Source organism: Sus scrofa, chromosome X (genome assembly GCF_054392235.1).
Source record: "Sus scrofa isolate SSC_HxYL_T2T_F1_AM1 chromosome X, Sscrofa_HxYL_maternal_Yorkshire_Landrace_v2.0, whole genome shotgun sequence".
Taxonomy (NCBI): domain Eukaryota; kingdom Metazoa; phylum Chordata; class Mammalia; order Artiodactyla; family Suidae; genus Sus; species Sus scrofa.
Window position 1 is genome coordinate 99,827,593 of NC_139401.1, and position 23,847 is coordinate 99,851,439.

Sequence of the window (23,847 nt, forward strand, 5' to 3'; positions counted from 1 at the left end):
AAAAAAGAAAAAAGAAAAAAAAAGCAGACACACAATAGAGAGAAATAAACAAAGCCAAAGGTTGATTTTTGGAAAAGATTAGTAAAATTAATAATCTTCTAGCAAAACTGGTCAAGAAAAACACAAATTATCAGTATCAGAAATGAAAACAGGAGCCAAAATCAGATTGAAAAGCTATTTAAAAGATTGCATGTGGAGTTCCCGTCACTGCTCAGTGGTTAACAAATCTGACTAGCATACATGAGGACACAGGTTGGATCCCTTGCCTCGCTCTGTGGGTTAAGGATCCGCGTTGCCATGAGCTGTGGTGTAGGTCGCAGACACATCTCAGATCCTGCGTTGCTGTGGCTGCGGCTGTGGTGTACACCGGCAGCTGCAGCTCCGATTGGACCCCTAGCCTGGGAACCTCCATACGCTGTGGACACCACCCTAAAAAGCAAAAAACAAAACAAAACAAAACAAAAAGATGGCATGAGTATATTATGTACAACTTTTATCAGTAAGCTTGAAAACATATATGAAATGAACAACTTCTTTTTAAGCCATAACTTACTGAAACAGGCACAAGAAGAAACAGTTTGACTAGTCCAATATCTATTCAAAAAATTGAATATATATTTTAAAATCTACACACACACAAATAGAGATCGATTTAAGCAGAGAACTGACAAGATCAGGTTTGATTTTGATTCTGCCTGCAATGTGAAGAAAAGTTCTGAGAGTGGTAAAAGTGGATGTGCATAGTTAAAAGACAATTGTCAGTGGTTGCCAGGGCTTAGGGGAGAAAGGTGTGAATAGGCAGAGCATAGAAGATTTATAGGGCATTGAAACCATTCTGTAAGTTGCTATAATGGTACATATATGTGCATTTCCCAAAATGCATAGGATGTACTACCCTATGAACCCTAATATAAGCTATGGACTTCGGGTGATAATGATGTGTCAATGTAGATTCATCAATTATTACAAATGTACCACTTTGGTTCAGGATGTTGATAGTGGAGAAGGCTCTGCATGTGTTGGGGCAGAGTGTGTGTGGGAACTCTTTACTTTCTACTCAATTTTGCCATTAACCTAAACTGCTCTAAAAAATAAATTATCTCTTAAAAAAAATGGGGGGAGTTCCCATTGTGGCTCAGTGGGTTAAGAACCCAACTAGTGTCCGTAAGGATACATGTTCAATCCCTGGCCTCACTCAGTGGGTTAAGGATCTGGCTGGGATTGCTGCTGCAAGCTGTGGGGGTAGGCCTCTGATGTAGCTTGGATCTGGCATTGCTGTGGCTATGGCATAGACTGGCAGCTGCAGCTCCAATTCAACCCCTAGCTCAGGAAGTTCCATGTGCCTCAGGTCCAGCTCTAAAGAAGAAAGAAAGAAAGAAAAAGAAAGAAAGAAAGAAAGAAAGAAGGAAAAAGAAAGAAAGAGAGAAAGGAAGAAAGAAAGAAAGAAAGAAAGAGGGAAAGGAAGAAAGAAAGAAAGAAAGAAAGAAAGAGGGAAAGGAAGGAAGGAAAGAAAGAAAGAAAGAAAGAAAGAAAGAAAGAAAGAAAGAAAGAAAGAAAGAAAGAAAGAAAGAAAGAGAAAGAAAGAGGGAAAGGAAGGAAGGAAGGAAAGAAAGAAAGAAGGAAAGAAAGAAAAAGGCAATTGCAGTAGCTCTAGTGGGTGATGACGATGTCTTGGACTAGGATGGTAATAGTAAAAATAGAAGAGAAGGACATCAGAAGTTTAAGGGAAATGGAGAAGCTTTGAAATATGGGTTGTAGAAAGTGAATTAACCAGTAAAGTACTACAGTGGACTTAAAGGACAATGTTAAGGGACATTTTAAGATCAATTTAACATGAATTTATAGTGGAAACAATATACCTTGTTGCATGACTTTCCGCCATAATACTTGGCTGTTCCAGTACAGACACAAAGAGACTTAAGAGTTAGGATCATGCAGAATATGATTTTGTGTGTCTGACCAAAAAGGCAGAAATAAGAATGTATTCAACTGTGGAATCTAAAGTGGGCATGAAAGAAGATAAAAGAAGGGCTTGTGGGATGGGAGAAAGTAAATGTCAGTAGACTGGAAGACCCAACGTAACATAGATGCACAGTTGAAAGAAGAGAAGACTATAGTGAGGGAGTGTGATGTTTCAATCTATGATTTTGGAAATAAAGCATTTTCAGCAGCAATGCTAGATAATGACAAAGCCCAAGGTAAAATGATAGCAGCGGATGGTCAAAGTGGAATAGTAAAGATGTTTGGAGATTATATGGCAAGGAACTAAGTAGCCAGGTTATTAGATGGTACAGGGAGTATACCACTCAGTTCCAGATGATGGGAAAGAACATGAGACTGGGAGATAGATAAGCCTGATTTTCCTGCATACACTTTTGCAGAAGTTGCAACCCTAAAAGGTGTTGGAAGTCATCAGTCCTTTGGCCTTCTGACTCCAGCTGTTCCTTTTCAGGAACATCCATCTGATTGGTGCAGGGCTCCCTTCTATAGCTAGCTCCCCAAGATGTGCTTTTTTCCAATCTGGCCTCTGGTACTCATTCCCAACATTTTGAGATCATGAAAGCACATAAGTAGGCAAGGCAGTGTTGGACTCACCCTGGTAACATCATCAGATCCACCTCCTGCTTTAGAAAAGTGCTAGAAAGGAATTAGGAAAGTCCTTGCTGCTATGCAGCAGGTTAAGGATCCGGTGTTGCTGCATCTGTGGCGTAGGTCAGAGCTGCAGCTGAGATTCAGTCCCTGGCATGGGAACTTCCATAAGCTATGGTGCAGCCAAAAAAGAAAAAAAGAAAGAAAGAAAGAAGGGAAACAGGGTATTTCACATGGTAAATTCTGGGAAACTGACCTTCACCCTAGGATCGAGTTACTCTCTGCACCTGACATGGCAACACAAGTTAGCAAGGGTACACAAAAAGTTGTCATGAGAATAATGGGAACCAGTTTTTTAACTGCTGGAGAAAAGAGTTACAAATATGGAAAGGGAAAATACAGCATGAACTCTGTGGCATCCAATTACAGTTGGAAGTATTAGTATGAAGTCATGCTTTTAGATACATAGATACCTAGATAATTGAATAAAATTTAAACCACTGATATAAAATATGGATAAATAAATTATAGAGAAGGTGGGGCTCTTTCTTACAACACAATGCCAACAAATAAGCATAGAAAGAATGCTAGAGGTAGAAAATCATCAGTGGATGCTAAAATTAGTAGGTTAAAAATTGGATGAAAAGCAAGATATTGATACAAAGTATCTCTCTACAAATTATGTATTAATTACAATGGGGAAAAATAACAGTAACCCTACAGGGGCAAAATCTGTTAGACCCCACCTAAACCAAGTGATCAAAGGTAGTATCACTAATAATGGGAAAATTAACATTATGCACCTCCTAATACAAGGCACTGAAATGAATACCGCATCACTTCTGTAGCATTCTGGTTGAGGATGCCTAACCTAAATCTAGCCGTGAAGAACATGGGACAAACCCAAATTGAGAGATCGTCTACAAAACAACTCACCTGAATTTAAAAAAAAAAAAAATCAAGGAATTCCCGTCGTGGCGCAGTGGAAACGAATCCGACTAGGAACCATGAGCATGCAGGTTCGATCCCTGGCCTCGCTCAGTGGGTTAAGGATTCGGCGTTGCCGTGAGCTGTGGTGTAGGTCGCAGATGTGGCTCAGATCTGGTGTTGCTGTGGCTGTGGCATGGGCCAGCAGCTGCAGCTCCGATTTTGACCCCTAGCCTGGGAACCTCCATATGTCGCATGTGCAGCCCTAAAAACCAAAAAAAAAAAAAAAAAAAAAAATCAAGATGAAGAAAAACAAAGAAAGGCTGAAAATCTGTCTCAGATTAAAGCAACTCAGGAGACTTACCAACCAACTACAATGTGTGAACTTGGATTAGAAACTGGGAGAAAATTAGCTATAATGTAGTATGACCAATGACAAAATTAAAATATGGACAGTATTTTAAATAATATTATTGTATCAATATTAAATTTTCTGGACTTCCCTTGTGGCACAGTGGGTTGAAGATCCAGCATTGTCATTGCAGTGACTTGGATCACTGCTGTGGTGTGGGTTCGATCCCTGGTCCAGGAAATTCTCCATGCCATGGGCATGACCACTACTCTTTTTTCCGATTTTGATAATTATACCATAGTTATGTGCAAGAGTGTCTTCATTTTTAGGAAATATACACTGAAGTATTTAGAGGTGAAAGGACATGATGTCCAAATCTTATTCTCAAATGGTTCAGAAAAAAAAATATATAAAGTCATCTCTCGGTACACTGGAGATTGATTCCAGGACTTCCAAGGAAACAAAAATCCACGGATGCTGAAATCTCTCATGTAAAATAGTACAGTGGGCCCTGTGTATCCACGAGTTCTGCACCTGCTGATTCAACCAGTCTGAGGATGGTTAAATCGGGGGCTGCAACCCGTGGGTATCGAGGGCCAACTGTACATAAATACATAAATATAGAATAAAAAGCACTAGATAAAATGTAGACAATCGCTGAATCTGGGTAGGGTAGACAGGAGTTCCTTGAATTATTCTTGCAGCTTTTCTGTAAGTTTAAAATTACGTCAAAAGTAAAAATACCCCCCAAAAGGTATCAAGAACACACTCTACTTTGGGTCAATACCTATCTTCTTATTTCCATAGTTCTAATTCATCAGTTCCCTCGGGTGTGGTCCTGTTTGGCTCCATACTTTGGATCCAGCTCTCTGTTTAGCATCCCTCATCATCAGACCAACGTGGAACTGCCTGTTCTAGCTCTGACCTTGGTCCCCCTTCTGGATTCATCTCTCGCTGTTTTTCCTTCAGCTCCAGGCATCAAAACCATATGTTAGGGAAATACCAGGACATGTGCCAGATGCTTTACATGTATTATCTCAACACTGGGAAGTAGACAAATAAGAAAAGTCATGCTCAGGGAGCTTAGGTGACTTGCCTAAGTTAACATGCCTCTTAAGCGGTAGCGCTGGGAATTGAATCCTTCATGTCTTTTTTTTTTTTTTTTTTTTCTGCTTTTTAGGGCTGCAGGTGTGGCATATGGAAGTTCCCAGGCAAGGGGTTGAATTGAAGCTACAGCTGCTGGCCTACACCATTGCTCACGGCAACGCCGGATCCTTAACCCCATGAGTAGGGGCCAGGGATCAAACCCTCATCCTCGTACATACTAGTCAGGTTCATTTCCACTGAGCCACAAGGGGAACTCCCCTTCATGTCTTTTTGACTCCAGAACCCATGCTTTTGCCACTGCATCATACAGTCATAACAAGTCAGTAGCAACCCTGTAATTTTCCTGCACTGATTTGTTGAAGGGTCTCCTAACAGCTGGCATTAGTTACTTAGAGAAAGGACTGGTTTCAGTAGGAATATATGTTAAGAGAGGGTTTCTCATACCATTTCACACATATTACTTGCACTCGACTTGATGGATTTAATGTCTCCAAAGTCTCCAGAGGGGAATTTTTTCAGCCATACCCAATCACCCTAGAAAGAAAAGGTAAAGAGTGTTGATGAGCCTTAGTTGCCAACAGCTTTAGACCAATGTCCCTTCCATATGAAGGGTCTATAATTGGACTATCAACCCAAACAAGCTTTGTTCTTCCTCTCTCACCCTTGACCCCATGGAACATTCTGTATTCAGAGCTTAAAAAAAAAAAAGTCCTACAGGGAACTTAAAAATTCCAATTAACTAAAGACAGGGAAACAATTGCAGGTATGCAGACCCCAGAAAAGGAAGGATACTGCTCTCTGCAATGACTTCCTTAACTAGCTGCAGAAAGTGCTAGGTCATTTCACTCATTCATAGCTGAGTGATGTAACACCACGTTTCCTGCAATGAATGGTGATGGTTGGTGGTTGCAATTCTCACTGCCTTGGGGCGTCTGTGGTAAGAGACGTAGGGCAGGAGATGTAGTGCAGCAAATGTTCCCTGCATTTACCTTGATCCATTTTTCTCTCGTGGGACAGGCCATGGTGGGGGGGGGGGGGCTTGTATGCTTTAATCATAAACCAATTGGCTTAAATACCGATTAAACTTTTTTTATTTGGATGTATGAATGCAGTACTATAGGAATATGCATAGTCTAGACTCTTTCAGAAGTCTGTTTCTGACTTTTTAAGCACAAAACAACTATTCTAAGGCTGCTGTCAAGTCAAAAACAATTATTTTATTGTCTTCACTTTAACTGCCTGATAGATAATTTTCTTCTGCGTGCATAGCCTCAAGGACTCATCAGTCACCAAGCCCTATTTAGTTTCTGTCCAACCCAGATTTGAAAAAAGCAATACATATATAGATTCCTTTTTCTCTGTAATAATAATAATAATGCCTTACATTTGCACAGCGCTCCCTACCCTTCAAAGTGCTTTCACATCTATTACCTATAGCCTGGAGATTCCATTTCAGGCTGCACCAATTTGTCATCAAGTAGAGATAATAAAGCAGAGAGCTCTGTACAGTCAAATTCCAAGAAGAAGAGAGTGTCGCCACTCTCTTATTGAGGAATATATCCAGCTGTGGCACTGCATCTGGAGACCTGCCGGAGGCAAAGGCTAATAATGGGAGCTGCAGGTATCTGAGTTACTCACCTGTACTTTGTGTTAGAGGGCATCTTCTAGTCAAGGAGCTCAAAACTTTTTTTTTGGCCATGGAGTGCAGCAGCTTAATAGGGGATCTCATTTCCCAGGCCAGGGATTGAACCTGGGCTGCAGCTATGACTGAAAGTGCTGAATCCTAACCACTAGACCACCAGGGAACTCCCCAAACTCTTTGACTAGGAAGTGACTTTCAGAGACCTTCAGCAGCAGAACAAAATTGTGCCAGCCAGACTCATGCCCAAAAGTTTAGAAAGGTAGTCCAGGAGCAGTGCCTGCCTGCAACAGAGTGGTCAAAGCACCAAAGGCAGCTTTCCTAGTCTCTTGCCCAGCAATTCTCTGACTGTGGCCCTGGACCAGCCCCATTGTAGTCACCTAGGACCTGGTTAGAAAGGTTAATTCGAAGGCCCCAGCCCATACTTACCCATTTGGTCTTGGGAGTTGTGCATGAGTGCCTGACACGAGCTTGAAGTTTTAGTCTTCAGAGAACTTTGCCCTTTAGAGGGATCAAAGGCTGAGGTTTAAGCTGAAAGAATAAACTCTAACTGGGAATTTATAAATTCAGCCAATGGGTGGGTTATACACTGATGGGCAATAAAGCCTTCTCAACACCTTTCCAATTACATTACTTAGACCATGGTCACTGCTAGTCACTATGGCACCTTTGTGCTGATTAGAAAAGGGCGTTTTCCTGCAAGTAAAAAAAAAATAGCCATTATGTGAGAGTATTATTTTGCAGCCCGGGGTGGCCTATGATGTTGGCAGCAGCCCCAGCTGTATATGTGTGTGTATGTACCACACTCTCATTTACTCCTACATCTCCAAACGCCAGGGAACACATTCCACTAGCAGCTTCAATACTTTGCATACCGCCAAGCCTGCCTGCCAGGTGAGGCCTCTTTGTCAGGTTTGGAATCAGGCTGTAGAGATGGAGGTGAGAAGCTGGAATTAGGCCTCCAAGAATACTAGGCAGGAGAAAGGAGTAACCTCAAGAAATTCCCGGGGCATTGTCAAGGCAGCACAACGCCAAGTGCACATACATTTATTTACTCGTGACTTCGTATGTGCATAGTTAGGATGCTGGTATAAATGTAGATATGAGGTTTCCACTGCCATCTCACTCCAGAACTAGGCTGGAATGCCAGAATCACTTTGCCCTTTCCAGCACCACTCTCATATAAGTTAGTATATGTCTACAATGTGAATAGTACCATCTTAGATGTGGTTCCCTTGTGCAGTGCACAACCTGAACATCAGTACTGGAAGCCCTGACTCTGCCAATACCCAGTGCCTTAAATCTTCTTCCTGGAGCCAGCCCTATTACAGACATGAGTTTGCTCTCTCTCTTGCTTATTAATTTTTACAAGCAGTTAAGCAGAGCTTTTCTTCCTGCCAAATCACCAAATTCGAGAACTAGAAAGGGTCTTTGGTATTTCCTAGTATGAACCCTTCCTGTTTAAAGAAATTAAAGCCTAAAGAGATTTGCCCCAAGGTCAAAAGGCTAGATAGTAACAGAGCCAAGGTCTTCCATCTCCCACTTTTGTTGCTCTTTCCTCCCATGGGCTTTCTTTGCTTTGGGGGATTTTTATATGCTTAAGATTTAAATAATTCTCACAATGTTTGTTTATAAGCAAAATTTTATTAAGTCTGTTTGTGTCCTACTTTATGAATAATGAGGAAAAAGGAGGATATGGGCAGGTTTTATCTTTACCACACATGCACTATTTGTTGTTTTTTCTTTTAAGAGAAAGGATAATAAAATACTTCACTCATCATTCACTTTTTAATTAAGAGGAAGAAACATCAAACTCTAGCCACTAAGGTTTTTAGAAGTAAATTAAAGTCCATCAGTTTTGCACCAAGGCCATGTTGTATTAACTAAGAGTCGAGAGAATTAGGTTCTAGACCGGGCTTTGCCTTAAATTCAAGGGTGGCCTTGGAGTAGCCATTTCATCGGCCTGAGCCTCAGTTTCCTCACTGATAGAGCTGGACAACTTAGATGATTTCTAAGGTCCTTCTCTGCGTTGATGATCTGATTCTGTGATGAGAGAGAGAGAAGAGGGTTGATAGAAAGGAGAAGGATGGAGAAAAAACTATGTGGGCTGTTTCTATAGAGAAAGAGGCTCTGGGAAAGAGAGGTGCATGGGGAAGGTGTGTGGTGGAGAGCCAAAAACGAGACAAAGAGAAAAACATGGGGAGAGATGGAGAGGCAGAAGGAGAATGAAGAGGCAGAGAATGAAGAGGGAGGATAGTAAGTTCGATAGGTTCTCTGTGAGTGTGTCAGGGTTGCACCACTGCTCACCTCACCCCTCTCCCCTAGACACTGGCTATTAGAGCAGACCCTGACATGTTCCCATGGCATCTGCCATTCATAGGGGTTTCTCCCCAACAGTATGCTCATCTGGCTTGCTTTTTACAAATCACAGAGCATCTCTGAGATAAGGGCTGACTTTCCTGTACAATTCCAGGGGCTGTGCATCTGTGTGTACAGTCAAAGTGTGAATTTGCGTCAGAGCATGACAGTGTAATTGCAGGTCCTAGAGAATCTTGTCCTGTGTTATTGGGTGTCTGCTATTCCAAGCACATTGTCTGGAACTTCTAGATCTTCCAATAAAAATTCTTACAAAAACTCCATCTATTGTAAACAAAAAGTAGATAATGGGAGTTCCCTTTGTGGCTCAGCGGTTAACGAACCCGACTAGGATCCATGAGGATGCAGGTTTGACCCCTGGCCTTGCTCAGTGGGTTAAGGATCCAGCATTGCCGTGAGCTGTGGTGTAGGTTGCAGATGCGGCTGGGATCTGGCATTGCTGTGGCTCTGGTGTAGGCCAGCGGCTGTAGCTCGGATTCAACCCCTAGCCTGGGAACCTCCATATGCCTCCGGTGCAGCCCTAAAACAATAAAAATAAAAATAATGAGTATTCTTTAAAACACTCCTACTAAAGGGTGTTTCAGAAGGTACACTGGACCGCTCGTGTTTGGTCTGTTGATTCAATTAACTTCCACTCTCTCCCAGCATCTTCTTCAGCTCTAGCTAGGCAATTTTCCAGCTTCAGCTGTCTTCCTTTGCACCGTAATCTTGACCTCATGGTGTTGTATTGCTCTCGCTAACACCCTCCTTTTGTGCAGATAAAGTCCATCTTTGGCCTGCACAGTTCAAAAATACTCATAATCTGGTGACCAGTGGTCATTATGGAAACTAACTCAACTGTCTGCCCCTTTCCAAAATAAGGAAATATCCGATAGATTCTCTAAGGCCAATTACATACAGATGGTTATTTTGTACCTGCTTATTTCTAGACTATAACCTTCCAGTTCCACCAAATAAAACATATCATAATTCAACACATAAATTCTTCCACAGAATCAGAACATCACTTGTGCCTTAGAAGAGGCCTTAGAGTTCCCTTAGTCTAATAATTCTCAACCCGGGCTACACATATAGGGGAACTTAAAGAAACAAAACAATGCCTGGGCCCACCCCATACCAATTGAATCAGTTACTAGGGGTAGGAGCCTGTGCATAGGTATCTTTTTAAGTTTCCCACAGAGATTCTAATGAGCAGCCAAGATTAAAATTTAGTTCAGGGAGTTCCTGTTGTGGCTTAGTGGTTAATGAATCCTAGGAACCATGAGGTTAAGGGTTCGATCCCTGGCCTCGCTCAGTGGGTTAAGGATCCGGCATTGCCTTGAGCTGTGGTGTAGGTCACAGATGGGGCTCGGATCCCAAGTTGCTGCGGCTGTGGTGTAGGCTGGCAGGTGCAGCTCTGATTAGACCCCTAGCCTGGGAACCTCTATATGCCATGGGTGCGGCCCTAGAAGAGGCAAAAGGACAAAAAAAAAAAAAAAATTAGTTCAACCCTCAATTTACAGATGAAAAACCAAGAGACTTCTTTAGGTATCAAGACTCACTTCAGAATCTTATAGAGGTGTCAATACATTTATAAAGCCATCAGCCCCATTCCATTTGCCATTCCAAAGCTATGAGATTATCTTATCTTTGGTGTTTGAGAGAATAGAACTGTCAGTTCCCCAATACCTCGTTTACACTTGAAACAAATCTCCTCTTTGACTAAATTAAGTTCAAGGCAAGATGCAGAGGTTTCCTGCTACAAATTTAAGTCAAAGCACTTCAGGTACACTAAGCAAATATATACCGTGCTAATCTTGGTGGTTTAAGTAGCTGTCAAATATTTATCCAATGGAGGAGAGCATTCACTTGAAAAATCCAATGGTGGACAACTAAAAACTCATTCTGGCCTGTTTGGGACTTTCTTTGCAGTTACTGTTGAAATTGAGAGTATTCGCTGCTTTGGGGAGTATCTTCAAACAAAACAAGGAAACCACACTGGGAAGGCCTCACTTTAGAGGGACAAAAAGGCAGTCTAGTTTCCCTTTTACCCCCTGCTTAACTCTTTCCTGCTGAGACGAGACAGGTCATCTCTTCAACTGATGCAAGATTTGTTCTGGTTGCCAAATTCCAGTATCTGAGAACAAGAGGTTGGGGGTGGCCTCTTAAAGCTTGAAAGACAGAAATTTAAGTGAAATAAAAAGGATTTTTGTTTTACACAGCAGAAGGCAACTTGTTACTCCATGAGGCAGTACAGGCTGAGAAAAGGAAATAAATGAATTAATTTTTAAAAGAGTTCAATACTATCAGAGCATAACAGGTATAGGAAGAGCAACCAGAATTTGAAGGAAAGCGTTTGCCCCCAAACATGTCTTACTCTATATAAACATGTCTCTAGACATTCCATCAAACCGTTCACCCAGGAAGTCAGTTCTTGTATTATTATTATTATACCTAAATCCGCTGGAATGGGTGACATGGTTAAGGGTTTGGGTCTCATGGACTTTTTTCCCACGTTCATAGTAAATACATGCTATTAAAAGGGGCAATGAAGTTGTGAGTAGATTAGTTGCTGAGGAAAATCATTATCAAAAATGTCACCCAAACAGGTCCCTAAGTGGCTAATGGACAAAAAACTTATCAAAAGGAAAGACTTACCAAAATTCTCACTATTTCTACCCAGAGACTAAGTCCTAAATCTCTGCCTCATTTTAAAAGCCAAGAAGGCAGCAAATTAGATAGCTGTTGGATATCCTACCTCATAAATCGCTATGTTGGAGTTTTTGTAGGTAACCAGAGTAAGACTCCCTGAAGAAAAGGAGAGCCTTGGGGACCTTCCACTTTGGACTTCTGAGGTGATCTGGACGCTTACACTGGCACGACTTCCTCTCTGTGAAAGGATTAGGAAAGAATGTTTATGAACAAAATTATCATGATTAAAGACAGAGCACTGAGCTATTCTGTAGATACTGGCTTATCTGGTTTTTTTTGTTTGTTTGTTTGTTTTGTTTGTTTTTTATTCCTAAGAGAGTAATGCTGATTTGAGCTCTATAAACATGAAGTTGATTAATTTTGGGTTTTTTTTGTTGTTTTTTTTTTTTTTTTGCTTTTTAGGGCTGCGTGTGCGACATATGGAGGTTTCCAGCTAGGGGCTGAATCAGAGCTGCAGCTGCCGGCGTACACCACAGCCACAGCAACGTGGGATCTGAGCCGTGTCTGCAACCTACACCTCAGCTCACAGCAATGCCAGTTCCTTAACCCACTGAGCGAGGCCAGGAATTGAACCTGCATCCTCGTGGATACTAGTTGGGTTTGTTTTTGTTGTGCCACAGTGGGAACTCCCTATTCCCTGCATTTTTTTTTATGCTAGGATTGGTTCTGTGCTTCACTTCCATATGCCACAAAAGAAAGGTAAATGTTTAAAGAAACTTCCATCTCCTGAAGAAAATTAGAGTCATGGATTTGAGGGGGCAAGAAAGAACACCATCATGATTTAATCTGAGACTCTCATTTTATAGACAAAATTAAGAAAAAGATGAAAAAATAACATTTGAGGAGTTCCTCTCGTGGCTCAGAGGAAATGAATCTGACTAGCATCCACGAGGATGCAGGTTTGAGCCCTGGCCTCACTCAGTGGATTAAGGATCCAGCATTGCCATGAGCTGTGGTATAGGTCACAGACATGGCTCAGATCTGGCATTGCTGTGGCTGTGGTGTAGTCCAGTGGCTACAGCTCCAATTCCATGCCAGCATGGGAACCTCCATATGCCACGGGTGTGGCCCTAAAAAGACAAAAAAAAAAAAAAAAGAGAGAGAGAGAGAGAGGGAGAGAGAGAAAAGAAAAGAAAAGAAAAGAAAAGAAAAAATGACATTTGAAAAATCAATAGCAGAACTAGGACAGAATTCCACCCTTTTGGCTCTTAGGCCTAGCTCTTTTTGTTATACCATCTTCAATGGCATCCTTTTTGGTGCATGATTAATAGCAGAAGGTAGGTCAGAAAGCAATAAGATGGTAGAGAGTGACTGTATCATCTGCCTGTGATTTATGAGTCTGATGCTTAAATTCCTTATTTCTTGATTTGTTAACTTGTACATTTAAGTCTGGTAAGAGGGGGCTGGAAAGTGCACAGTTGAATGACAAAAGGAAGGGTTATCTGTAATCTGTGTTAACTTTTAACGTTGACCATCTTTAACTGAACTTAATATCTTCAACCGAATCAGCAGATTTATTTCAAATGAAGAAATGATAAATCAACAGGTTATCAGGTCATGATGATCATTGTACAACTACAAATGTAATAAAATTCGCTGCATAATTAAAAAAACAAATATTTTAAAATTAAAAGAAAATCAATAGGTTCCTCATATTCTTCTCTGTGTCTTTCTTAGAATTATAGCAATTCAGAGTTAGAACTTATATTTGGTATTGTCTAGGCCATTCCCCACCCCCAATTCCAACACCCTCATTTTACAATGGAGAAAGAGAGACCTAAAGAGGAACTTAGGGACTGGAAGAAGGATGTAGATGTTATATTTCTGGTCTTGTGTTCTTTTTACCACATCCTGCCTTGTTTCATTCTTGCTTGCCAATAAAAATTAATCTTAAGTACTTTCACGCACTCTGCCCTTAACAGTCTTTGATAAACTAAAGCTCTCTAGTTGATTGAGCCCCGAGTTGAGTTCATCCTACCAAGACAAGACTATCACAAAGTTCTAAGGCAATAATAAACTAGACCCAGCCCCTAATGTGTTGAAATCCCAACAGCTCAAGGTTCAGGCAAGATGGAAAACTTGATTCTTCACATAACCCTTGCATAAACCTGAACTCTGCTCAACAGAGCAAGGCCAGAGAGGAATCTACTTCCTTTTCATTCTTTATTTTCGTATCTCAACAGGAGCACCTAACTCTGTATTATTGAGATTAGACCCCTCCGTGAAGGACAAAGGAGAAAGCAAGAGAATCTGCCAAAATCCACATACATTTGGGCTTCAGCTTCACTTTCTTCTAAAAACTTCCTTTCCTGACTTGACTTCTACTGACCTGCCAATTTTTCTAGACTGAATTAATTTTATATTCACCAAGAGTTTACACTTTCAGACATTCCATTTGGATGGAATTCTTGGCTTGGCTTCTTGACTGATTAGACACAGCCAGCTGCAAGTTTGTGACTACACAGCAGTTAAGGAAAATGTATGCTTCCCCTATCTTTTCTCATCAGAACCCCTGATACAAGCCAATTGCCAAAAGGGATCCGGAGGCCAAGAGCTATGTTCTTCTATGTTAATGTCATCCCTTGCCACCTGGGCCAATAGAGTAAACAAACAAACAAACAAAAACAAAACAAAATTCCCTGTAAGTCTCTCCATCTCAGTTGCTCTTCATTTTTATCATTCATATAGTGAGAAGCGGTGATGATTTTTTTAACGCACATCATGTCCAAATTTATGCACAAGTGATAGAAAAGGTCTATTACCATGAGCAAAATTTTAAAAACTGTAGACACTTTGTTCATCTGAAGGTAGCACTATTCCGCTATTTATGGTGATTTTGTGAGAACTGCTATGAAACAAACGTTTTGTGTCTCAGGAGGAAAGAAAGAAGGTATGGGGGGAGGAAGTTTTAGTTACTGGACTGTAACTGCAAGGCCTGTGCAAAAGGAAAGGCTATTTCAGTCCAAAATTGAGCTATGTTTATTGTTTTGACACTTTAAACCCAAAACATCTAGGCAATCAACATGAACTATCATTTTGACATGGAAACCACTGAAGAAGCAGGGATTTTAAAAACAGGTTTGTTGCCCTTAACCAAAATTTTACTATATATTGCTACATTTGGACAACGACTTCTAGCCATCTGCTTTTACCACTAATTACCCATTATTGGATAAAATATTTTGTCACAGAATTGAATACTTGTTTTCTTAGTATTAGGTTATCTGTTGGGATTGCTTTAGATCTTGTACCTACCCTTTCTAATTGAGGTGGGAAATTTCATACAAGGCATGTTGAGTATGACAAATCCAGACAGATTCCACTACATGAGTCCTAGGTGGCTTCAAAAATAGAGACTGACATCAATAAGTTTTGATGGCGTAAGGACAGGATGTAGCTTTCAGCCACAGTGATAATTTTGGCACTCAGCGATTCATTTCCAGGAACATGATATCAACCTTACAAAAGGACCTGGTGATTTAAACAAGTCAAGAGTTAGGGTTATAATTGAGACTGAACCAAACAGCTGAACATTGATTAATTTGATTCCAGCTGTGCAGAGTATTATCATGTAAATCCATCTTCACCCAACCAACTAGTTAAAGCACACATTTTAGTGTCACATGGAGGCAAATGATCAGTTCTGTCCCAGAGATAATTAAATCCCAGATCTGCTATGCTGGTGTAGCAAAAGTAAATAGCACCTGGGGACAATGTGAGGTGTTTGCATCCTTTCCCTATACCCTACCACCACCATACTAGAATTTGCAAAGTCTAGTGTCTTCATTTTGACCACATAGACTGGGCACAAAGAGACACACTCTCCTGTTAGAGTTACATTTGCCCAAACTCTTCCTCACACATTCCTTTCCCAAGCTCTTGTTTATACTGTTTTCTCTGCCTAGGATGCCTGTAGGGGCCAGCAGGTAATATAAATTGATGAAATAAGCTGGTTATAAGACAATAGGGAGTGTCAGGAACTGTATCAAACTACAGACACCATTTTTGCAAACTTTTCCGAAAAGGGCAATTACTGCAGAGTTCCAGCCAGTTACCACAGTGATGCCCAAAGCTGATAGAGCTTCCAGCCCTTAAAGAATACCCAGAAGTCCAGGTTTTTATGTGTAATCTCACAGTTCCAAAATTCTGGCCACAATTTTTATAACCATAAAGGTCATACAAAAAGAGTCACCAGTTTGTGACATCAGACCTAGACAAATCCTATCCTTTCTTCTTTAAGACCCAGATTTGGTGCTGGGTCCCAAAGAAGCCTTCCTCTTCTGATCTATCTCCTCTGAAGTTCTACCATGTTTCTAGTGTCTTTTGTGCAATATGGCATCTATCACCTCTTTTGTGTGGTATTATTTGTCTGTCTGACTTGATTGTCATCTCCATGAAGGCAAGGACTCTGGGCCGTCTCTTACAAAGCTCAGCCCAAGGCCAGAACATAGTAGCAGGCACTCAATGAAAACTGCCAATTACAACATAATCACAATCAAAACAGAGCCTCTTGTGACATTTAACTCCCTTTCACAAGTCGATTCACTCACTAAACTTTTACAAGCAACTGTTACACTATCGGTACCACATCAGGTGATACTAGCTAACATTTAAAAAAAGAAAAAGATAAAAAAAAAACCTGGCATTCCTGTCGTGGCTCAGTGGAAACGAATCTGACTAGCATCCATGAGGATGCAGGTTCAATCCCTGGCCTCGCTTAGTGAGTGAAGGATCTGGCGTTGCCGTGAACTGTCGCAGACATGGCTCGGATCTGACGTTGCTGTGGCTGTGGCGTAGGCTGGCAGCTACAGCTCCGATTTTACCCCTAGCCTGGGAACTTCCATATAATGCGAGTGAGGCCCTAAAAAGCCAAAACAACAACAACAACAATAACAACAACCAAAGTGATGTACCTCTGGCCTTAAGGAGCTAGCAATCACATGTTGAGTCCAAGTGTATAAAGAAGGGCTATATGTGGTCCAAGCTACACTACAGCTCAAAACTGTTCTAAGACAGCACTATCCAATAGAAATGTAACATGAGCCACATTATGTACTTTTAAGTTTTCTAATAGTTACACCAAAAAACCTAAAAAGAAATGAGTGAGATTAATTTTAGTAATATACTTGATTTAACCCAGTATACTAGAGTACTATCATTTTGATGTGTAATTAATATTTTTTAAAAATTTAATGAGATTGGGGGGAGGGATGGACTGGGGGTTTGGAACTGGTGTATGCACACTGAGGCATATGAAATGATTGGCCATTGGGGACCTGCTGTATAGCACAGAGAACTCTACCCAATATTCTGTGATGATCTATGTGGGAAAAGAATCGGAAAGAGCATGGATGTGTCTACATGTGAATCACTTTGTTGTCCAGCAGAAATGAGCACAACCTTGTAAATCAACTAGACTTCAATAAAACTTTTTTAAAAAGTTTAAAAAGTTCTTGCCTCCGTAGAGTGAGGCTGGAGAAGAAAGGAGAAAGGAGAAAAAAAAAAATAATGAGCTATTTTATGTGTTTTTGTACTATCTTCTAAATCCAGTGTGGATTTTACTCTTACAGGACAACTCAGTTCAGACTAGCCACAGGCCAAGTGCCCAGCAGTCACTTGTAGCTTGTGGATACCATGTTAGAGAGTGCAGTGAGAGAAAAGGATACTCTTTACCTTGCTGCCAGACTGGGGATTGATAAATGTCACATCCTTCAAAGTCAGTAGAATTCCATTAGGTCCTTTCATCAACTGCATTTTATTTATACGACGTCTGAAACAAGCATAAAATCAGAAGGTCACAGGATGCTGGATGTTTTGCAAACCAGGGGTTAATTTCCCCTATGACAGAAGTTTAAAAATATATATGAGATAACAGAATAACATCCACACATGGATGTTTACCATTGTATCTACAGCCAAGAGAGACAGCAACCCTGGTCCTTATAGCCTGCGGTACTACAAAGACCAAAAGAGACAAGTGAAAATGCTGTGAACAAGGTATCAAAAGGGAGGGTGCTGCACAGGGATGGTATCTCAGACTAATAAAACGATGGTCCCACATCAGGGGCACATTCAAAACAACACTTCTGAATATTTTTAAAGAACTCAACACCTTTTCTCATATGCCATAGTATATATTCTATTTATAGTAGGGTCAGGAATCATTAATCTTCATTTTACAGCTACGAAAAACACAATAAAGACACAAAACAAAATTAAGCAAATTATGTGAGATCCCATAGCCTGAGGCAGAGCTGGGGCTCACATCCTTGGTGTCTGGCTGTGGGCCCAGATTTCTGCCCGCAAGACCACTTGTCTTGCAAAGTTGCATCGATGCGTTGCCAAAGCAACAGGTTGAAAAGTGGAAAAATTCAATCAGTTGGTTGCTTTGTCTACATGATTCCAAACAAGTGGGCTGACTGGGTTTTTTTTTTTTTTCCTTTGACTGAATTGGTCTCTTGTCTGAGCATTATATAGACACAGTTTAAACCTGATTCTCTCCAAACATGCCCATTAATTTGCAGTGAATGCAATTATTTCTTATAAATCAATTACTAGACATGTAGGAGTATATGATGTCTACCCACACAACCAGGTAGGTCCTCAGCTGAGCTAACTGGGCAACTTGAGGGAACCTTGGATTAGTCCATGTGGTTGTTTTGTTCTGGTCTGTCTTGGGAGCTCTGATAACTACAGTTTGGCTACACTTTTTCCATAACCTCTTCATGGTCACACCCTGTGGAATGTATTAAATCCAACAGCCAGAATGGAGTAAACAACCACTGAATCAAAATGCTTTGTCACAATGCTTTAAGAAGTCTACAGTGTCACTGTAGCTTTAAGTACCAGCAACCCAGTCCGTTTTTCTCAGTGATTCCACTGATTTGTAAACAAACAATTAATGTGTTTCTAATTGTCTGCCAACAAATATGTCCCTTATCACTGTGGGAGCCGCTGCCCTGCAGAGAAAATTAAAAGAGCCCTGTAGTGAATTCTTGGGTAGAGCGCATGAATCTTTTGGCAAAGTAAAGCCCCACTCCCTAACTTATCTATTGCATATGTGTAGTGAATTGTCTTAAAGCAGGCACACCTGTAAAAATATTCATGCTACAGGATACACTAATAGAAAGAAAGCTGGACTCCCCATTCAGAGACCTGGGGTGTAGTGCTGATTCTGTCATTAATTAGCCAGATGACCTTGGATAAATAATTTAACCTCTCATGCCCCTGTGTCCTCATCTATCTCGCAGGATAATCGTCCTTGCATTACTTGCTTTATAGGGTTGTTTTGAAAATCAAATGCGATAATATATGTGAAAGTGCTCTGAAAAGCATGGAGCACTATGAAAGTATAAGAGCTCATTATTATCATTATCATCATTAGTATTACAAAGCACGAGAGAGCTTTATAGAAAGGCGAGGCAATCTGGTTCGGCGTAGGGAGAAAGGAGGAGTTCAAAGAATCCTTTGTTTTGGGGTGGTTGGGTTCTTTGCACGTCTTTCTTTCTGGAAAAAAAAAAAACTTAAACAATCAAAACACAGAGAAAAGGAAGGAACAGAGAGCCACTCTCCTGCAAGTAATCACCATCTATTACAGAAACTCATCAGCCGCTCGGCTCTTCTGATTGCAGCCGTGGTGGGCAGAGAGAGGGAGGAAGGCAGCAAAGAGAGGGCATCTTTTGTGCTTTGTTAGCTGAAGAACCAAGGCCCAAGTGACTCTGGGAAATGATGTGCCTCTCTCCCGTCTCTGAGTTTTCTGTGACCACTTGAAGTACCAATTGTCTCAAACTCATTTTCCTCTCCAATCATTTTCCTCTCTAATCATGTCCCTCTCCAATCATTTTCCTCTCCAGTCTTCTTTGCCCTTCAGCCCACAAGCTCCAAACAAACGCCCCCCACCCCCACTTCATGATTTTTTTTTTCTTTTTACCTTCTCTTCCTATGAACTGCAGGTGGGGCTTACTCTATGCCCAAAGAATGAGTCCATTCCTTGGGAAAGACCAATGAGGTCAGACATTTGGGGGGTGGGGGTTGACAAATAACATAAGCAGCTGAGTGACTCCATTTCCCACCTTGCCATGGGGTGTTTGGGCATTAGGGAGCCAGATTACTATAACTCTTCACCTCTCCCTAGAAGGGGAAGAGGGAAGATCTTGATTGGATAGCATTTATTTTCACTAAGTATCTAATGATGTTAATTAAATACTTTATTCTTTGGCAGCAGCTAAAGACATTAAATTTCTGTTCTGAGCAGGGTTATGTCACAGTTATAGAAATTAAAAGAAAAACTTCCTTTGAACTATTGTCTTTATCAAGTGTGCTTTAACAATTCACAAGCTACCTAATGCTTCATGTGGCTTTATCAAGTTCCTAATACTGGGGAGATTAGATAAGAGTGGTTTTTCACAGCAATGCAAACATATTAAACCCTGAGTGTGACACCTGTTAGAGTTTCAATCCAGGATTCCACAGACTCATTAGAATATTGGAGCTGGAAGGGCTCTTAAAAATCATCTAATCCAATTCCTTCATTTCACAAGTGAGAAAATTCTGGCCAAGAGAGTTTCAGGTCTGGTCCAAATTTACACAGACTACTTGATACATTCTAGACATTCTTCCTTAGAATTTGCCAAAAGAGCTACACTCCATTCCCTACCAAGTTCATGTCATATGGTTGTCAGGACCATTCTTACAAGGAGATAACAAAGACATGGTTTGCAGGATGGAAAGGGTTAAAGTGGGAGGGTTGTGGTTGATTTCGTTTTTCATTTTTTTCCCAAATCATGCTGATACAGGGAAGGTCCAACTGTTCAAATGCCAAGATTATAAGAAATGGGTGTCATGTTAAGCCATCTTCAGCCATTTATCCTTGACCCTGAATTAGTTCATTGTAATAGTTGGTCACATGTTAAAGGATCTGAGAGAGGAAGACAGAGACTTGATGATAATGAGATGTTGACGATTAGCTGGGATAGCTTTTGTCCAAGGAAGAAGGACAGTAAAAACCTGGAATGTGATACCCTGGGCAAAAGGCATGAGTGCCAAAGAGAGGATCCTAGGCTCCCAACAATCATCAGGAGAGTCCCATGTGCTTGGGCAGGAGTTGAGATTTACCGTTTCTTGAGCACTGACTGTGAGTCAGGTGTTGTTGTAGGTACTTTACTTGCTTCAGTTTATTTAATCCACACTATAGTTCTGTGAATTAATATCATTATCCCTAAATCTTAGATTCTACCCAAAGTCTGCTTAATTCTTGGAACTCGTTAAAATATCCCAGTCCGTACCTACCAGTCCATACCATTTGGGGAAGGAAATGGTTATAGGAGACTCTGCTGGTGGAAAGGGGAGCACAGAGAGGGAGTAGGCAGGCCCTAAAGTACTAGTTTTCTTATTTCCCGATAGTGTTGAGAGCCAGATCTGCTCACAGGCAACAACACAGCTGAGGAAGTTATTCTTGGCATCATGAAAACACTTCACTCTAAATGGGGCTGGTAGGGTCGGTAAATCACTATGGAAAAAAAGAAAATCAGTGGGTCATGTAAGGAGGCACTTGTACTGAAACATGACTTCCCAGAAATCAATATTAACAAGGTTATTACGAGATGTATTTTTATATACAAAAAGAGGGGAAAAAAGTACCTTATAAAGTAAGAAAATCCATTAATAGCAGAGCTACAAGCAAAGCAAGGCAGATCATCACAGCAAAGACAGGGTCAATGCCTGCAGAGAGGAAGAGGAAGGGGAAGAATGGCATCAGAAAGAAGCTGTAAATAAACAGCACCACAGAGCGACTCCTCATGCTTTCTGATGACTCTAAAATCAAGCCACATCTACCTAACTTAATTCCATTTTTCTCCAGAACAGTCTGTCTTGTTGACTTTATGGACACAGAAAGCAATTTCACTGTTCTGAAGCAAAACCACTCACAACTCTGACAATAACAAATCACATGAATTAAGGCTGACCCGGGTGTTTATTTGGAGAAAAAAAAAAAAAAAAGTCCACGAATGGAAAACTTTGAGTACCTTAATTTAAGTTGGACAGCAATAGAGTTCTTGAGACCAAATACGTTATCTCACCTGTGAAGGGTATTATGTTGCCTTCATAAAATAAAAGACTTTTTAATTCACCCGAGCCCATAGACCTCATGAGTTATAGATGAAAAACATAGCACTTGTCCTTCAAGGGTAAGTCTGGTTTTGATAATTCGTGGTTTCACTAGGATATAAATTGTCCTCTTGAAAATCTAAATATGGATGGAGTCTGAAGATTTCAGAGGAAAATATATGATGATGCAAGTGAAGAGGTTGCTAGGTATGTCATGCTAAAGCAAAAATAAGTCAAAGTCTATTTCAAATGGATGCCTTTGGTTCTAGAAGGGTGTGGGGTATACTTGCATAGGGATAATATTATAGATCCTTCCAAAGTTCCCCTCTGGCCCTCAGAGATTGGATGGAGTTTCCCCTCTTCCACAATCTAGAGGCATTCCATCAGTCAGTCAAACTGCATGTATTTATTGGATGCTTACCATGGTGGGTGGTTGGCGGGGGGCGGGGGGCATAAGAGTTATTAGCCATGGTCCCTGCCCTCAAGGAGCAGTCTATATGGGAGGAAGAGACACAATCAATACCCAAGAAATAATTGAAAAGCAATTTTGTGCTAAGCTGTGAGGGACAGATTTTTTAGTTCAGGGGGAGATCAGAGAGGAGAGGGTATAGATATGGTATTTCTGAAGGGGAAACTGATTGACAGGATTTGGATACATTAGGGGAAGGACAGGTGAATTTTCTAGCAAGAGAAACAATCACAGATCATAGCCTACCAAAGACCAAGGAGAAGGGTCATCCTCTTATTAGAGGGCTCTTTGGGAGTGGGACCCTTTTAAAAATGAGTGGGGACGTCTTTAAATTATAGATGATTATTCAAGGCTGCAAAGTACCTCTCATTTTCCTTATTATTTTAAATTAACTACATAAAGTGCCAAGATGTTTGTGTCACATGAATGCAAATGATTGATTCCACGAATGTCCCAATCTTAAAATATGCCTTCCCCTAAAGAGGTTCCCTGTAACCCAAGCTGAGCCAAATTGACTACTGGTGATTTTCCATTCCCTACCTCCTTGGCAGATCTTCCCTTCTGCAAACCAGCATTTTGTGTCTGCCCAAGGGGGCCTGCCACCAGGGAAGTGAATGGGGGTCTCCCTGAACCATAGCAGCTCCGTTTCCATGCCCACAGTGTAAGTACTGTGGAGCTCCCATTCTTTCCAGTTGGTGTCCAAGATTACATATTCTGAAATTCCATTTCCATTTGAATCTGTCCTTATCAACTGGTTGAATCCATAGAGCTGCATGTTTCTGGAGTGCTGAACCAGGCTGGCAGCACTAGCCCGTCCATTTTCTTTCATAGCATTATTCATGGCTTGTGCGATAAAGTAAATTGAATTGTAGATGGTTCCAAACAACGGTGAAACCTATTTTTAAAAATTACAATTATCTTGAGCCCTAGTTGCCCTAGAGCAATCTCAGAGTGTATTCCAAGCCTGTGTTCATTATTATGGCCTGCACGTCTGAGTGGAGGTGAGCTATGAAGACCCAGGGGGGGAAAAAAAAACAATTGTTTCTGAGGACTTGCTTGGTTTCTCCCCTGAATTTTTCTCTTTTTCTCCCCCAGGCCTTCACATCTTTAAATATATCAAATATGACAATTTTATGAGCAAACCAAGTCATACACAATATATTTTTACGCTCCTAAACTGAGAAAGTGATTTAGAGCTATAAAGGACACTAAAAAAAAAAAAAGTACGAAATAGACAAGAGACACTCAAAAGAAATTTACCGGGTTAATCACTGGTGCATTATGCATGGATAAAATCATTTGGCTGGCCCTACTAGAGTGGTAGGTGTGTGTGGTAAGACTATAAATAATGTCCCCACACTCCACATCTGTGTCCTTAGTTCAAAATGGCCATTTTGCTAGACACATGATCCCCAGAAAAAGTGAACACTAGAATACAGTTTTAAACACATACCCCCACACATACACATGTAGACATGCATACTGATACGTACACAACCTCAAATATAGAGCCAAATGTTGGACTATATGGAGACCGTGGGTTTTAATCAAGAAATCCTATATCCTAGTGGTGTGCAAAGTGGCAAGGCT

At 40.9% G+C, this 23,847-nt stretch overlaps 1 protein-coding gene across 1 annotated transcript in view; it reads right to left on the bottom strand.

Annotated features, from left to right (window-relative positions):
- GUCY2F (guanylate cyclase 2F, retinal) overlaps nt 1-23,847 on the bottom strand; it is a 91,974-nt gene that overhangs the window by 44,197 nt on the left and 23,930 nt on the right. The window contains 6 exon segments of the mRNA XM_021079862.2: nt 5,420-5,509; nt 11,728-11,859; nt 17,355-17,451; nt 21,321-21,348; nt 21,351-21,401; nt 22,798-23,152. Of these exon segments, the coding sequence (XP_020935521.2) occupies nt 5,420-5,509; nt 11,728-11,859; nt 17,355-17,451; nt 21,321-21,348; nt 21,351-21,401; nt 22,798-23,152 (753 nt within the window).